General features: G+C 38.4%; 2 protein-coding genes across 4 annotated transcripts in view; one reads left to right on the forward strand and one right to left on the reverse strand.

Moving 5' to 3' along the window:
* The first annotated feature begins 452 nt into the window (after positions 1-452).
* LOC141490136 (C-C motif chemokine 3-like) overlaps positions 453-18,614 on the forward strand; it is an 84,823-nt gene continuing 66,661 nt past the window's right edge. For 2 of the 3 annotated variants that reach the window (XM_074190390.1, XM_074190393.1), the window contains exons 1-2: positions 453-882; positions 16,918-16,986. The gene's annotated coding sequence lies outside the window, so the exon portion shown is untranslated. Of the gene's footprint in view, positions 883-16,917; positions 17,498-18,614 lie in introns of all 3 variants that reach the window. The other variant, XM_074190392.1, reaches the window with a different exon arrangement.
* On the reverse strand, positions 15,483-18,549 carry LOC141490135 (C-C motif chemokine 13-like). Its single transcript, XM_074190389.1, has 3 exons — positions 18,382-18,549; positions 17,369-17,483; positions 15,483-16,131 (listed from the first exon to the last, which is right to left on the reverse strand). Exons 1-3 carry the CDS (start codon positions 18,530-18,532, stop codon positions 15,960-15,962), a joined length of 438 nt encoding a protein of 145 aa, XP_074046490.1. The 5' UTR covers positions 18,533-18,549; the 3' UTR covers positions 15,483-15,959.

The raw sequence follows: 18,614 nt of genomic DNA on the forward strand, positions 1-18,614 counted from the left end.
AGGATCAGTTTACAACTCCACCAACAGTGTTTTAGTGTCCCAATTTTCTCACAACATTTATCATTTTCCTTTTTTGTCTTATTAGTCAATTTTTTTAGATTTTTCAAGGCAATGGAGTTAAGTGGCTTGCCCAAGGCCACACGACTAGGTAATTTTTAAGTGTCTGAGGTCGGATTTGAACCCAGGTACTCCTGACTCTAAGGCTAGTGCTCTATCCACCGCGCCACCTAGCCGCCCCATTTATTAGTCAATTTGATAGGTGAAATGGCACCTCAGAGTTGTTTTAATTCGATTTTTTCTAATCAATAATTTAGAATGTTTTTCACAGTCTCAGTTTTCTTAATTATAGAATGAGTATGACAACAGCACCTAGAACACAAGGTTTTTTCAGTGTCATAAGAGACACTTTAAAGGACTCAGCCACAGTGTTTATTTTTTATTTAGCTACGAGAAGATAGTTCAAAGAGAACAAGATAGTTGTCTTTGGGCATTTGAAGGGATATCTGTCCTCTGTTTGGTTTTGGGGGACAGAAACTTGAGTATTGGGTGAAAATTTACAGGGAGGAAATTTAGGTTTGGTGACAAGGAAAAACATCAATTTCTTATTATGAGAGCTTTTGGAAAATGGTGTTAAGAGGAAATTCTTTGGATTTTCACCTTGATTTATGAGGCAGAACTCAGGACAAAGTGAATTAAAAGTGTTTATTATGTTACATCAAAATAGCAACAGGTTGACCAACTGATCACTAGAGATGAGCAAGATGTTCAAAAGGGAGCCAACTTTTATTGATAACTTTTGTAATGAAATTAAGTCAATTCAGAGAGGTCTGCATCAACAAAAGTGATAGACCATTACATCTTAACTTCTCCCCAAGGTAGCAGGTAAGTAACAGATGGGGTTCATTGGCTACAGGGTTGTTAGTAAATAATTAAAAATTATAGACTGGGTGACAGTTTTGACAGTTTTGACTGTTGTCAAGGTTGGAACACTGAGTCAAGTCAGCATGATTTTCTATACTGGAAGTTGCCTTAGGAGGTAGTGGGTTATGTCACACTTTATTATTTTTTCTAGTTTATGTCCTTTTATATATGTGCTAAGACAGTTTGCTGAAGCAGGAGTCATGAGAAAACATTTGCCTTTTTTATTTACAGTGGAAAAGAGATGTTAAAAATGAAACAAAAAGTTATTACAGATACATGAAGGAAAAATGGTCCTGTATATGCAGTATGATGTTCTATACTTGAGACACCTCATAGACAAATTAGGTTCCATATCTATCACCTGTCTCTGCAAAATGTTTACATGGACCAGCCAGCCAATCAAAACCAGTACATTCTCTCCCTTGAAATGTCATCCATGTTTTTCAAAGAAGACATCTGGGCTACATGTTTGTCTTGGAATGTCCTCAGAAGGATCTGCCAGTGATTAGAAGACAGGGCTAAAACCTCCTGAATCCATTCAAATAGTAGAGGAAAAGAAAATGGAGGAAAAACTATTCAAACATCATCTTCTTTTGTTATTGACTTGTTCTTTCCTCTGTCTCAGCCTCTTCAGAACCCAACTTACAGAAGGCCAACTTCCTTGGTCTCTGCTACCTAAGTCCCTTGGGGTTCCTCTACTACTTTCTCCATCACCAAACCCACAACCACCACCACAGTGACTATTAAAACCTCCAAAGACATTGGACTTGACCCAGTCTAGAGTTAACGTCTTTCCTCTCAAACTTACCATATTCCCTGGCTTTTTTCCCCTTGGTTTTAAGCATTATATGAAGTCTACAAAACTAAACTCTTTCTCCCTACTTGTGAGCATCTTGGCACCAATAGAATCATGAAAAGAGTCTTTCAATGTTTCTTCTGACATTTGATGAACAAAGGACCAGCTAACTCCTTGCTGCTGTATCAGTTGTCTTCTATCCCTTTAACTCTAGCTTCATTGCTCTGCCTTTAATTTCTATACTGTTATAAGAATTCAAAACTTTTTATTTTTGCATCTTCTACAGAGGTAAATGTACAGGTATCTTTTAGACTAACCTTTACTGCTCTGGGATAAGCTGATCCTTTTCAAATATTTCCTGCAGACTTTATCCAGTAGCACTGAAGGTAAGGTTACTCAGTTTCTTTGAGTCTGTTGCCTTGTTGTTATTTCTACTCTAGTAATTAGGTTTATGCAAGGCAAATAGGGTTAAGTGGCTTGCCCAAGGCCACACAGCTAGGTCATTATTAAGTGCCTGAGACTGGATTTGAACCCAGGTACTCCTGACTCCAGGGCCAGTGCTTTATCCACTATGCCACCTAGCCACCCCCCCCAATTATTTTTTAAGGAAGATGCTAGATGAACACCTTTAAATTCAGTCTTTTTTTAGTTACTTTTGCTTCTTCCACATAAACTTCTTGCTGGCATCAATGCAGATGTCTGCATTTCTAAGATCCTTTCTTTCAATTAAATTCTGGATGTCACTTTTTAGTTTAGAAGTACTTTTGTTGAAATTCAGGTTATCAGTGAAGAGATTGAAATTTGTAATTGCTTCAACTTCCAATTTCTGTTTTTTGGCTTCAAGTCCATTTACCCATTTCACTTTTCCTCTTCCTTATTGCTTTTTTGATGGGCACTTCCTTTTCTTCTTCCTCCTCCTTTTCCTCCTTTTTATTAAAATCTTTTCCTCTTCCTCATCTGATTCCTTGACTTTTCCAGCTTTCCCATGAGTGTTTTTTTTAATAGAAATAGCTTTCTTGATGGCCTAGCAATACAAGATCTAAAACTATATTATAAAGTGGCAGTCACTAAAACTTTCTGGTACTGGCTAAGAAATAGAGTAGAATACATTAGATACAAAAGAAACAGTAGTGAATGACTATAGTATCTACTGTTTGATAAATCTAAAAACTCTAGGATCTGGGAGAAGAACTCATTATTTGACAAAAACTGCTGGGAAAACTGGAAAAAGTTTGGCAAATCTAAGGTAGACCAACACATCTCACACATTATACCAAAATTAAGGTTGAAATGGATACAGACTATGGACATAAAGGCTGATATCATAAGTCAATTAGGGAACAAGGAATAGTCAGTCTATCAGATCTATGGAGAGGGGAGGCGTTTATGACTGAACAAAAGATAGAGAACATTGTAAACTGCAAAATGGATAATTTTGACTACATTAAATTAAAAAAAATATTTTGTACAAATAAAATCAATGCAAGTACATATGATTGCCTCATATCCAGTACTATCTCCATTCCTCCTGATTCATATCTGTCCAGGGGAGGAGAAAGTGAGGCTGGTGACTTAGTATAGCTCCCCTCACCCAAATCCAATTCATGTTCTTGTCATGGCATCACCTCCCTTGTTGTCATGGTCTTCTAGAATAAAGCACAAATATCATCATCATCTCTAGTCATCTGAAAAACTGCTCTAAATTATTATTGATTAGAGAAATGCAAATTAAATGGACTTTGACAACCTCACACCTATCATGACAAAAGACAAACAAAGGAAACTATTCTATGATAGAGAGAAGATATGGGAAGACTGGGACACTAATGCATTGTTGGTGGAGTTGTGAACTGATTCAATTATTCTGGTGAGTAATTTGGAACTATGCCAAAAGGGCAATAAATTGATCTTCTTTTGATCCATAGTATCACTACAATGTTTATACCCCAAAGAGATCATAAAAGGGGGGATGGGCCTACATGCACAAAAAATATTAATATCAACTCTTTTTTGTGGTGGCAAAGAATTGGAAATTGTGGGGATGCCCATCAATTAGGGCATGACTAAACAAGTTGCAGTATATGAATTTAATGGAATATTATTTTATTAGAAATGATGAGAAGACAGATTTTAGAAAAACCTGGAAAGACTTAAAGGAACTGATATTGAGTGATAAGTGAACAGAACCAGGAGAGCACAGTACACAATACACAGTAATAGCAACATTGTGTGATGATCAACTGTGATAGACTTAGCTCCTCTCAGCAGTTCAGTGATCTTGGACAATCCTGAAAGATCTGATATGGGAAATACTTCCCATATCCATGAAGTCTAAATGTAGAGCAAAATATCAATGTTAATTTTTTTAAAACTTCTTTTATATTTTCCCTTCCTTTCTCAATTCCTCCTTCTTAACATCACAAATATGGAAATATGTTAAACATGATTGTACATGTGCAAACTATATCAGATTATATAGTGCCTAAGGAAGTAGGAGGGAAGGGAAGGTATTAGAATGTTCGTTTTTTCAGAATTTCTTTCATGTTTTTCCTTTCTTATGGTTGTTTTCCCCTTTAGCTCAATTTCTCTTTGACAGCATCATTAATATGGAAATCTGTTCAATGTGATTGCACATGTAAAAGCTTTATCAGATTGTACATTGCCGTAGGGAACTGGGGGGAAAGGGAGGGTGGTAGAAAAATGGGAATTTCAAGTTTTCAAAAGGATGAATGTTGAAAACTTTCTCTGCATGAAATTGGAAAAAAACTAAATTTAAAAAAGAAGAAATAGCTTTCCTTTTGGTAGGAATTCATAGATTCTTCCTCAGAGTTCTTATCTTCATCCTTCTGAAGTTTCCTCCCCATCTTTGGCTGGAATTCTCCCCAATTTTGTGACTTTGGGTGACCTATTCTTCATCCTCCTTGTCTTCACTGTCTTCTTGATAGTCTTCTTTCTTGGTTTTCTTCCCACTTGGTAATCCTTGGCATTGTTCCTACTTTGCAACCTTTCCCTTTTGGTTGAGGTAGCTGCTGCTTTCACTGGAGTGTCTCCCTCCTTGCCTGGTGTGATGACATCTTTGACTAGGTGAGACACTTTCTTGGCAGGCAACCACAGTTACCTTCTTATTGGAGTTGTAAAGGCTTTATTGTGTCAACAAATTGACTGGTGGTACCTTTTGTTCTGGTGTAACCACAGTCTACTTTCTCTTCTTTTGAAACCTTTTCTCCCCTGCTTTTTTTGTTTGTTTTCTTTTAAATTTTTTTTTATTTATTTATACATTACTAAAATATTCTTGCACTAAGAGTAAACATAATACTTACTTCCCCCACAAAAATAAAAAACCTCATGAGAAATAAAGTGAAAGAAAGAGAAAAAATCACATCCTTCAGTTTGTGTTCTAATATCATCATCTCTGTCTCGGGTGGATCATTTTCTTTATCATAAGTTCTTCAGAGAAGTTACTCCCATATTTTTCCACAGTTACTGTTGCTGATTGTAATTCCCTTCATCCATTCCTCCCCATTAAAATTTATTACATTTTCTCTCTCCTTTTGCTCTGTCGCTCTTCAAAAATGAGCTGTGGGGCAGTCGAGGGTTGTAGCACACAGAGCACTGGCCCTAGGGCCAGGATGCTCCAAGTCTATGTTCCCCCACCAGAGACCCAGCAACCACCCAGCTCCATGGTTCCAGAGAGGCCACCAAATCCCACCACCTTACAAAAAGTAAAAAAGACTATCCTCTCCCATGATCCACCCTCTCCTCTATCACCTACATACTTTCTCACCTTCCAGTTCCCCTTCTCTCCTTATTCTTCTAGATTTCTATACCCTATTGAGAATGTATGCTGTTTCCTCTCTGAGCCATTTCCTATGAGAATGAAGGCTCCCTCATTCCCCCTCACCTTCACCCCCTTCTATACCATTGCAATAGTTATTTCTTGAATCTTTTATATGAAATATCTTGGCCTATTCTACCTCTCCTTTCTCTTTCTCCCAGTACATTTCCCTTTCACCCATTGACTCCATTTTTACAATATATTATACAATATATTATACCTTCAAATTCAGCTCTCTCCTATGTTCCTTCTAACTGCTCTAATAAATGAGAAGGTACATATGAATATTGTTAGTATCATCTTCCCATGCAGGAATACAAAAAGTTCAGCATCATCAAATCTCTCATTATTTACCCTTCTCGTCCACCCTGTCTATGCTTTTCCTCAGTCTTATACTTGAAGATCAAACTTTCTTTTCATCTGGTAGTTTCAACAGGAACATTTGAAATTCCCCTATTTCATTGAATGTCCATCTTTTCCCTTGCTAAAGGATGTTCAGTTTTGCTGGGTAGTTGATTCTCAGTTGCATTCCAAGCTTTTTTGCCTTCTGGAATATTATATTCCAAGCCCTACAGGCCCTTAATGTGGATGCTGCTAAGTCCTGTGAAATCCTGACTATAGCTCCATGACATTTGAATTGTTTCCTTCTGACTGCTTATAATTTTTTCTCTTTGACTTGGGAGTTCTGGGATTTGACAATAATATTCCTGGGGATTGTTTTTTTTTTTTTTTGGATTTCTTTCAGGAGCAGATCAGTTGATTCTCTCAATTTCTATTTTACCCCCTCCTTCTAGGATAGCAGGGCAATTTTCCTGTAGAAATTCTTTAAAAATGAAGTCAAGGTTCTTTTCCTGATCATCCCTTTCAGATAGCTCAATAATTTTTAAATTGTCTCTTCTGGATCTGTTTTCCAGATCAGTTGTTTTTTCAATGAGATATTTTACATTTTCTTCTAGTTTTTCATTCCTTTAGTATCAAATTATTGTGTCTTGATTCCTCACAAAGTTATCAGCTTCCTTTAGCTCCATTCTACATTTGAAGGAGTTGTTTCCTTAGAGATCCTTCTTATCTCCTTTTCTATCTGGCCACTTCTACTTTTTAAGGCTTTCTTCTCCTCATTAACTTTTCGGATTGTTTTATCCATTTGACCTAAACTGGCTTTAAACATGTTGTTTTCTTCAGCATTTTTTTTGGATCTTCTTGACTAAGCTGCTGAATTCATTTTCATGTTTTTCCTGCATTTCTCTCATTTCTCTTCCTAATTTTTCCTCTACCTCCCTTACTTGATTTTTAAAATCTTTTTTTGAGTCCTGTCATAGTTTGAGCTCAACATCTATATCCCTTGGAGTCTTCATATGCAGAAGCTTGGATTTTTTCATCTTCTGAGTGTATATTTTGATCCTCCACAGGACCAAAGAAATTGTCTATGGTCAGGTTCCTTTTTTTCTGTTTACTCATTTCCCCAGACTGTGCCTGGTTTTGGGGTGCTTCCTGAGCTTTTGAATATTATTGGGAAACCTCTTTAAGGACCTCAGTTACTTCAAGGTCTAATGGGAGGCTCTGACTGCTCTCCTGGCCTGTGTTTTCATCTGTGGATGATCCTCTGCCCTGGAGCTGGGAGGAGGGTCCTTTCTATGGCAATAGACTGTGACCAGAGTCTTAATGTGGACAAAGCACAGGAGTCCTGTCCTAGGGCCAGAAGAAAGGGCTCAACAGCCTCCCCCCACCCCTTTACCTTCTGTGGACTGAGTGCTCTGGAAGCAGCTGCTAGGTGTTTCCCTGCTGGGAAACTCTCTCCCCTGCATTCTTCTTCATGTACTTATATGACCTCATTCTTACTGTTTTATATATCCTTTGGGGGAGGAATCATTTTCTTTGACTTTGATTTTTAGCTTTGCCATGGTGGTGTGTGTTTATGTGGTAGAGGTTTCAAATTCCATGACAGAGACCTAGGCAACATTGGTGGCAGAGGAGGGTGTGGGGAGGAGTCTATACCCTAACATTCCTTTGCTCCTCTTCACTTTTAAGTGAAGGAATTGATTAAAAGTCCTCTGACATTTCTCCAGCTCTAGGGCTTTGAGGCTAAGAAATATCAAGCTCTATCTACAGGTCATTTCTTCTTCTTCTTCTTCTTCTTTTTTATTTAAGGTTTTTTTGCAAGGCAAATAGGGTTAAGTGGCTTGCCCAAGGCCACACAGCTAGGTAATTATGTGTCTGAGGATGGATTTGAACTCAGGTACTCCTGACTCCAGAGCTGGTGCTTTATCCTTTGTGCCACCTAGCTGCCCCTGCAGGACATTTCTTGGTCATTTTGGATGGTCATCTTGGATTCAATCCTTTTTCCCCTTCCAAATTATCTTGAATTTGCTTTAACATAATATAGTACATTGATAGCCAACTATGGAGTCAGAAAGATCTGGGTTTCAATCATAACTTGGACATACAGTAGCTATGGGATTCTACTTAGGATACAACCTCAGTTTCCCAGACAACTCTTTTAGACTACCAATTTCAAAGAAGGTGCCAACCTGCAGTGGTTGGGGGGAGGTTCCTCATCAGGAGGTTACTTATAAAAATGATATCACTGACCTATTCCCTATAACTATCTTTTGTTTTGTCTATATTTATATGTTTTGCATATACAGATTATGAAGATCTCTCCAAATACTCCATTTACACTGACAGTCTACCTCTCTAATGCATGGATGCTAAATCTCCCTCCAAAATTCTTAGGGTATCCTTGGGAGACCATAGAAGGGTTAACTTTCTAAGGTTTCATAAGCTCCCACTGGTGTGTTTCCATTTCCATTGTTAATAGATATCAATGAGTCAGTCAGTCAGACTTAAGTAGCTTTTAGAAAACAGTATTAACCATAATGGGACAGTAAGAACAATTAGTAGAAAATGAATCCTCCCTGAAATAAAATTCTGTCCCAAGTCCCACAAGTATCCACAGAATCTAGGGAAAAGTTGGATCAAATATGAGGGCCCCTGGAGCAACCAAGTTTTTACCCATATATCCTCTATGTGCTTTTGGCTGAAGATGTTCTTCTTGGTTATGGTATGGTTTTTCTTCTGGGTTTATTGTAGAGCCTTGAATTTATTGTTACTTATCACATCTAGTCTATTTTAGGCTCACAATAAAGACACTGCCCCAGCTGTTGTTTTCACAAGGATTCTTCTGGAACACCAGTGAAAAGTTCTAATGCTTTAACCTCTTGAAGTTTAAAATATCCCCTTCTGGTCAAAGAGGGAGAGGAGATGGGAATGAAGATTAAAATTTTTTCTCTCCCCTATTCCCCAGCTATGTCTTTTTTAAAATTGTTTTTGAATTTTACAATTTTCCCCCTATCTTGCTTCCCTCCCCCACCCCACAGAAAGAAGTCTGATAGTCTTTACATCATGCAACTATGTCTTCGTAGAAACTTGGCTAGGTGGGCAGCTAGGTGGTGCAGTGGATAGCGCCCCAGCCTTGGAGGCAGGGGGATCTGAGTTCCAATTTGGCCTCAGACACTTAATTCCATTGCCTTTCAAAAACAAACAAACAAAGAAACAAAAAAGGAACTTGGCTAGAGGCTTCCACTATTAAGTTTGGAATAAGCCCCACCAAGTATTACTGAGTCTCTTCAAACAATCATAATAGATTTCAGGTTGATAGGAAGGAGATAACCAATACTTATTCACACCTAGTTCATAATCCTATTGATTGATTCAATAGATGTATGACTTCCCCTGAAAAGAATGGCTAACAAGGATACATGGGGCAGAATGTGTGACCCTGCTCTTCTCAGTCTATCCATAAGAATACCCATTGCTTCCTTCTCTAGCAAGACCCTGGCTGGAAGATATTGCTTATTTTGATATTGCCATCACTTAGTACAGGATCTAGCACATGGCAACTTCTTTAGAAATGTTTCTTTATTGACTGATAACTTGTCTTTGTTATACCTTAATAGAGAGGTTTGTTGCTATTTTTTTTTACAGGTATGGGCACCATTCAAGTCTTTTCCAATTTTGAATTCTGTGATTCTGTGATATTTCCCAAAGGAATAGAAATTCTCCTGAATTCTAAATCTTCTCTATCCTTAGCAGCACCTAAGATAGGAGTGGGTACCCAGAAGGGGCACAGCCTAGCAAAAATGAATGAATGAAGTTTTCCTCCTAGGGGCTAAAATAAGCTGATGTTTCAACTTGACTACAAGTACACATTGGACATTTGAGAACTTGGACAGAAGATGGAATGAGAAGTTCTGGCGAATAAAAGTTACAGGACATTGAGATAGGTAACTTTCCCAAGGACAGTAGCATAACTTGGGGAGAGAATTCTAAAGTCCCTCCTATGATTCAAAAAACAGCTATAAAGTGTTTGAAAACTTTTTCTTTTTTAAACTATTTTTGGGAAAGTTGCCTGACAGTTGTGTCCTGCTAGATCTCTTTTTGTGATCTATTGTGTATGTACTGACATTTGGGAAAGAAAATAGAATAATTAGGGTAAATGGGTTCCAGAATACCACCTTGGGGGACATGACTCCTTCCAACTTCCCATTCCTTAGGGAATTTATTATAAGTACTGATTAATAATCATCATATTCATCATCAGTAATGTCAACTAGATGCCACAGTTGGTGGAACACTGACTCTGAAGTCAGGAGAACCTAAGTTCAAATCCAGCCTCAGATACTTACTAAGCTATGTGACCTTGGTCAAATTGCTTAACCCTGATTGCTTCACATCCAGGGCCTTCTCCAGTCTCCTGATTCATATCTGGTCACTGGACACAGGCAACTCTGGAAGAGAAAGTGAGCTGGAACTTTGCATAGCACCCTTCACTCAAATCCAATTCACTTGCGTGTCATGGCATCACCTCCCTGATCTCATGTTCTTCTAGAATGAAGGACAAAGACTTCCGGCCAAGATGGCGGAGAGAAGACAGGCACAGTTCTAAAGTCTCCTGATCTCTTCCCCATTTTCACATGAAACAAACCTCTTAAAAGAAATCTGATCCACAAGACCCAGAAAGAAAAGCCAGGAGAAAGAACATCTACCTCAGGATTTGTCTTGGGCAGCAGCACTGGATGAATTCGGGTGGGTGAGTCTGGGCTCAGATGGAGGATCGGCCCTTGATCAACCAGATTAATAGGTGAATTGGAACTGGGAGTCTGAGGGCCGGACCTGTTGGATCAGTGGTGGGGCTAGATGGCAGGGGCTTGAGTCAACTAAGGAGTAAAGGCACTGGTGTTGGTGCTGTCCCCTGGGAGCTTGCAGACAGGGATGGGGGGGGGAGAGTTCTGGTGCAGGAGAGCTGCGGACACCATCCCTGGGCTCCTCTGGTCTGAGGAACTCTGAGTCCCATTACAACTCAGACCTCTTCCCTGAACAAACAAATGCAAACTATTTCTGCCTCAGGCCCAGGTGTGTGAGCAGAAGAACCAGCCCAGCTGACAAATGACCTCAGGCCAGGGTAAAGATCACCATTGATTGAAGGCAAAAGAATTCAATAGCTCCAACTCCTCCCTTCAAGCAAAGGGAGAAGGCCTCAATCAAGGTCACAGACACTCCAGAGAAAGCAACCAGCACCTCCTACTGGCAAGCCAGAGAAATTGCACTCTAAAGACTCTAGCAACACCAAGCCCCTGGGAACCAGCCCCTCCCCAACTCAAGGTCTTAGCAAAATGAAGAAGGGTCAGAGGAAAGGTGGATCCATAGAAAAATTCTTGGAAGGGAAAGACCCTAACTTAGAGAGACCTGGAACCTCTGAGGAGAATACGATCTGGTCTTCAGCACAGAAAGACTTCCTTGAAGAAATAAGGAAGGAGCTTAAAAATTTGGGAGAGACAATTAATACCTTGCAACAAGAAAATCTTTAGAAAGCACAATTGGACAAATACAAAAGGAGAATAAATCTCTCACATATCATCAATTGGACAAATACAAAATGAGAATAATTCTCTCAGATCCTCAATTGGGCAAATGCAAAAAGAAAATAATTCTCTCAAAACCTCAATGGGTCAAATAGAATGAAGGATAAAACATCATCATTATCATTAGTAAATTTATAATCAGTTCCATCAACTTCCCCAATCAACTAATAAGACTCAACATGCTTATTTTGCTGAATCTGATTCTCTTGTTCTTGCCACCTCATCCCTACCCTCCAAATGTTCTGAGATCTCTATATTAAGTAAAAAGACTCACCCCATAGATTGATGATACTGGCTTAGTAGCAAGAGCAATGAATTTGGAATCAGGGGAATCTAGCTTCAAATTTCAGTTCAGACTTACAGAAATGTGACATTTCTCACCTTTGGATCATAATTTCTTTATCTGTGAAGTATCTCCTATATCTAACTCTATGATTTCATACTGGCACATTTTTCTTGGCATGCTTTCAGATGGAGCAAACTATCTAAATCTCTCTATTAATAAGCATGCAGATAGAGACTTTATTTGTAATTTCCTTGGTCTAGGCTGAAATTTCAGTTTAGGATAGCCCCTTAATTAATGCTTCTTGGCCACTTTTCTGTAACTTAAAGAGAGTTACCACTTTGTCCCTTAGTTTCTTCAGTTGTAAAGATGTTTTGCAGGTAGCTAGGTGATATGGATGGAGCACCATCTCTGGAATCAGGTGGACCTGAGTTCAAGTCCAATCTCACATACTTGACCTTGATAAGTCACTTAACCCCATTGTCCCACAAAAAAGGGAAGGTGTCAAATCCAATGGATTTTAAGGTCCTTTATAACTCTAAATCTATTGTAATTCTGAAGGATTAAGAGATTTGCTAGGATCATGTCTTCCCTGCTCCAAGGCTAGATTTCTATCCATGATATCACACTGCTTTATTCCTAAAAATAAAGATCATAGATGTTTAAAAAGATGTTCCATTTTTTCTGATATGGATTCTACCCTAGGCAGATGGAGTTCAGAGAAGGAATCAAAAGAGATACTCAAGACCATTTAGTCCAACCCAGAACTGCCTTGGATCATCTTTCCTATTCTTATGTGATGGATCCAGAGCCTGTGTCGGTAAGGAGAGAGGAATCTCAAGTTCCATGTGCTGTAGCCCTCAAGTAAATTATTATTGACAGCATGTTGTTCAGCATTCAGTACTTTCTTAACTCTACAAACATGCCCTTGCTCTAAGCCTCATGTAGCTCTCCTTCCACTGGGGACAGGAATGTGTGTATGAACATACATGTCTACATATACATATACATGGATGATAGAATGAAGAGAAATTCTCGATCTGGACCAAAAGTTTGGGGTAAGGGATAAATTAAGGGGACAAGGCAATCTCTTCTTCAAGTATGTGTTACATCCTCGCATCTCTCTTCTGAGATCCAGTACCATAATTCAACTCTGTCCACTGTGAATTTTACATTCAGATTTCCCCTAGGACATTCAAACTAACATGTTGAAGACAGAACTCATCATCAACTCTGAGTCTTTTATTCTTCCAAACTCCTATGTTTCTTTTGAAAGTTCAAAAATTGAAGGATACCTCTTGACCCTTCAGTCTCTTTTTCCACATTGTCAAATCCTGATATCATTTCCCTTCCATTTCTCACACCTCTTACCTTCTCTCAACTCACACTAAGGCCATCTCATTACTTTTAAGTTTTATTTTATTTTATTTTTAAATTTTTACCACAGCTTCATGCAAAAGTCAGCTTCAACATTTCAACCTAGAGTTCCAAATTCTTTCCCTTCTTCCCACCCCACTCTCCCCATTGAGAAAGCAATGTTGTAAGCTAAAAATGTGTAGCCATGAAACACATTACTACAACAGTAAGGTTGTAAAAGTAGACATAATCCCCCCCGCCAAGGGAAACCTCAAGAAAAATTGAGAAAAAACAGTGTGCTTCAGTATGTATTCAGATACCACCAGCTCTTTCTCTATCATGAATCATCAGAGAAATTGCTTCAATATTTTTACCCACAGATGCTATTTCTAGCTGTATTTCTTTCCATCCTATTTACCCCACCTCTATTTATTCTATTCTCTCTGTCCTTTTACCTGTCCTTCCTAAAAAGTGTGTTCTATCTGACTACCTTCTCCCATGATCTCTCTTTTATCACCAACACCCTCTCCCCTCCCCAATGGGAGAGACAGAATGCCGATAACTAGTTGGAATGCTGGACTTGGGGTGAGAAAGACTTGGATTCAAATTCTTCCTTTGACATCTAACCATCTGGGACTATGGGGAAATCACTTATCCTCTCTATGCCTCGGTTTCCTCATCTATAAAAGGAAGGGATTTGGACTCTGATTTTTTTTTTTTTTACCTTTTGCAAGGCAATGGGTTTAAGTGGCTTGCCCAAGGCCACACGGCTAGGTAATTATTAAGTGTCTGAGACCGGATTTGAACCCAGGTACTCCTGACTCCAGGGCAGGTGCTTTATCCACTGCACCACCTAGAAACCCCTCCCCTGATCCTTTTCTCTATCACTTTCCTCTCCTGTTTTCCTCTAGGGTAAGATAGATTTTTATACCCCTTTGAGTGTGTATGTTATTTCCTCTCTCTGAATTACTTCTGATGAAAGTAAAGGCTCACTCACTCCCATTCAACTTCCCCCTCTTCCTCCCTATTGCAAAAGTTTTTCCTTGCCTCTTTTATGTGAAATAACATCCCATTCTACCTCTCCCTTTCTCCCAGGACATTCCTTTCTTGACTTTGTCCACAGATCTTTCAAGTTGTCTTGGGCCAGTGAATTGTTTCACTCAGTCTGTTTGTGGATTCTGCCACTCTGTGTAATTGTTTAAAGGTATTTGGAATGATCTGGGCGAGACCTTGTGGGAATTTTTGCCTTTACTCAGCCATCTTGGCTCCACCCCAATCATCTCATTACTTCTGAATTGCTGGAATAGTTGGTCTAATTGACTTCTATGTCTCAGGTCTCTTCTGTCTTCAATCAAATCTCCATAAAAGTGTAGAGATTGTAAATACCACTAATGTGATATTTGTAAATGAACTTAGAACAGTACCTGGTCAAAATTTGTTCCATCAAAATGGTTATTCTTTCCCCCATTGTCTCCCTGCAGTTTTCATAATGATATTCTTACCTTGCAGGCCTAGCCATTGTTACTCTTTTGCTCAAGAAGCTGAGTGGCTTCCCATAATCTTTGACCATGTAGTCTGTCAAATTCTGTCTCTCAGTTATCTTTCTGTCTGATCACATGAGATGTATATAAAGCACATACATTTCATGTACTCTTCCCTCCAATTTCCATTGATTTACTTGTTCTCCATATATAGCCATCTCTTGCATGTCTTTGCATAGGATACCCTCTTCCCTCATGCCAAGAATGGCCTCCTTCAACTCCATTTCTTGGAGCCCTTGTCTTCTTCCAAGTCTGAGTTTATTTATTCCAAAAAACCTTTCATTTACTCATTGGTAAACATTTAGATCCCTGGTAGAATATAAACACCTTGAGAACAAGTACTGACCCACTTTAGTATGTGGATACCTTGTGATCTGTGTAGAAGTATCATAAATGCTTGCTGATTGCTGATTTTTGATTGATCCTCCTCTTAGCTTTAGAAGAGCAAATTTTAATACCAATAGCCCATTTACTCTAACAGAGTGAACTGACTTAATTTGAGGCTGATATTAAAGTAGCTCAGAAATGAGAATTTCTCAGAATAATTAGTCAAATACCTGATGAAAACTGCCTCCTGTAATGAGTTCACAGGATCCCGAGGGCTTAACAAAATTTCACAACCAAATGGAACAAAGCTCTTGTCTGTCAGCATTTCATTTAATGACTTTGAAATTTTTTTTCACAAAGCCTAAGGAAGGATTTCTTAATATCTATGTATAATAGACCCCTTAGGTAGCTTGACTCTTACCCAAGTAAGAGTCCTGGACTCTCCTGAAACTGAGACAGCTCCATTTAAGACAAATGCTTGCTTCTTTATTACTTTATTGCCTGTTCTCTCCTCTATGCCTTCACCTCATCATACTCCCAGATTGTGTGATTTATTCTATCCAAGCACAAACACACACACACACACACACACACACACACACACACACACAAATACACAAGAAAACACAGTTGCCCAGGTTTATAAACAAAACTATATTTTTATGACAATTCAATCATCATAATGTAGTCTCTTTTTCCATAGTAATATTTTTTTTGCAGAAAACTCAAACATCATTTAGCCATATTCTTGCAATTTTCCCTTTAGGTAAAGAGAAGAATTTCCCCCATTTTGAAATGACATGGCCAAGACCCACTGAGATTAAATAACTTGCCCAAGGATTTGTTACAATGAAAAATAAATAAAAATAAAAACACAAATATTTATGACATATTAAATAAAACAGCAATGTAAATAGCAAACATTTAAATTATAATAAACATCTCAGAGAGCAGCTATGGAAGATTAGAGAGAAATAAATTATTCATAAATTCTGCTTTGCTCTGAGGTGGGATTGGGGTAAGAGGAAGTAGTTAGGGTATTATTGGGCTTCATGGTCTTGGCTGTCATATTGTCTAGTCTCTTCATAAGATCCTGAACCCACTGATCCTTTGGATTGGCACAAATGTTGAGGTTACGTTTGGTTAAAAAGCTGTGGAAGAAAGAGAATTTATAAGAACATTTTGAGTATCTTTGTGAATTTAACCATTATAATTGAATCACCCTACCCTAAACCTGCTCTCCCCACCAATCCTGACTCCAAAATTGGGATGAGAGGAGGAGGTACATTACAAGCAACTTTCAAAAGAATCTGTTGCTGGTGGAGCTATTATTTTGGGATAGTTTTTAGAAGTGTCCTATAGGTAATAAATAAGTGATTAAAATCAAATGATGAGTAGTAACTTAGATAGCTGCACATTGAACAGGAGTGGATAATTGAAGACAGAAGGAAAGAACCAAACAAAATTTAGAGATCTCTAAATTTCTTCCCTTTTTCCAACAGCTATCACTGCCTACTTGCATGGCATTTCAATCTATCTGTGGATCTGAGTATCTTTTTATTCTTCCGCACATTTTTTACATTTGAAATTAATAAATCCCAGCACTGTCTTTTGGAATTCTTTATATAGAATGATTAGAGTAGAAACATATCTCTGATTATGATCTCTCATTATTCAGAGGAATAAAATGAAGCTCGAAGAGGGGAAATAGTTTTCTCATAATGACTGAAAGACAAAATGAAATGTTTTCTTCCATGGGGGAATAGGTCATTGACCTAGAGCCAAACAGTCCTTAGAAACCATTTTGTCCAAACTTGAGGAAACTGAAGGCCATGAAAGTTAAATAGTTTGTCCATTATCTCTCCAATATTAATCAACAGAGCTAGAATCAGATCCTCTGATTTCAGTGACAGTATTTTTTCTGTTTTACCACTCAGATATGGCTGATCTTTTTGAAAGAACTCCAAACCAAGAATCAAGAGATTAGCCTCTACCAACAAAAGACTGTGAGTCTCTGGATAAGTCATTTACATATCATGGATCTCATTTTCTTCTTTTATAAAATAAGAACATTGATCTAGAGAGTTTTCCTCTGTGTGTCACTCCATTTCTTGTATTCCATGGTTCTAGTATTCTGCTCTTGCCTTGGATTACCCAATGTCAGTAGTTTGATACCATTCCATGCTTTTTATTTTTATCAGTAGAATCAATTGCATGGAAATGTCCCTCAATTAGTCCTATGATTGAGGGCACAAAGCCTAACATTAGCTCTAGTTTCACTTCCCCAAGTGCTAAAGACTGATTCAACTTATGCTCATTCCATTATCCCCTTTGTGTGTTATCAGTAAAGTATTGTGATTTGGATGCTATTATATTACATTAACTTACATCACTGCTTCTTTGGAGCATTGGCTGTTGGTGTTCTTATAGCTGACCAGGCGTTTCAAGGGTATCTTCTTGCTGGAAAATTCAAAGCAGCAGTTTTCTGGAGTAGATACACCATCTGAATCAATTGAGGTAATATTTGTTAAGTATTTAGAATGACCTCTGTCTGTTGAATACATGTGTGATCCCTCTGTCCCTCCCCTTTGAACAAAAAGTCTAGAATGCTTTATTCCCCCTCCTCCATCTAACAGTGAGTTATTCAAGAAAGAAAGTCCAAGAGAAGACAAGATACAAATATCAAAACTCTTAATTCACAATTCTGAGTCCTGTCTCTCTTCTCTCCACCTTCCTCCACTTTTGGTTCAAGGTCAGGAGTGAACCCCAGGGCAAGGCTGAAAATGTTGTACTAAGGGTATAGATGGATAATGATTCATGACCTAGTTCCAAGTGTTTTTTTTTTTTTTGCTCCACCTTTGAAAATGGGGAAGTTTCAAAACAATACCATCCCATTTCTACCTGCTACGTTTTTGCAATGCAATTAGGAGGTATAAGATGATTTGAGATTTAGGGATTCAGAATTTTGCACACTCATTCATATGTTCCTTATTGCTACAGAGGGTAGCACCCTGAAATTGGAGTCAGAAATGTCTGAGGTCAAATCCAGCCTCAAAAAAGTTCATGAATTGTAATACCTTAGCCAAGTCACTTGACCTCTATCTGCCTCAGGTTCCTCAATTGAAAAGGTCACCCATCACTATGGGGGATGTTGGGATGAAATTCATGCTAAGTTTAAGATGGTATGATAGGAAGAAATTTGGATTGGCAATTAGAAGTCTTGGGGTTCAGTTCAAATTCTGTCTTTAGCCGTTTCCTTAAGCAAGTCATTTTTGGCTTCTCTTTAATTAAAAAAATTAATGAGATTCTAAAATCCCTTCTGATATATAAGGAAAACAAATGAGGATTGCTCTTATGGGACCTTGGAAGGGAGAGAAGGAGGAAGAATAAAAAACACTTACCTGGTACGGCATAGACCTGACAGATGAAGTAAGCAGCAAGAAAGAATACAGACAGATCAGCTCCAAAGATCTTCATGGCACTGTCTGGAAGGAAGCAGGCTTTTGGAAGAAGTTCAGTAGCTTCTAAGGTTCTGTCTGCCTTACTGATCATTTGGCTCTCTTTTCTTCCCTTTTAAAGGGAGAGGGAGACTTTGGAGGAACATAGTGGGGGTCATCATTGGGATCATCATTGG

This window comes from Macrotis lagotis, chromosome 5, assembly GCF_037893015.1.
Source record: "Macrotis lagotis isolate mMagLag1 chromosome 5, bilby.v1.9.chrom.fasta, whole genome shotgun sequence".
Lineage (NCBI taxonomy): Eukaryota > Metazoa > Chordata > Mammalia > Peramelemorphia > Peramelidae > Macrotis > Macrotis lagotis.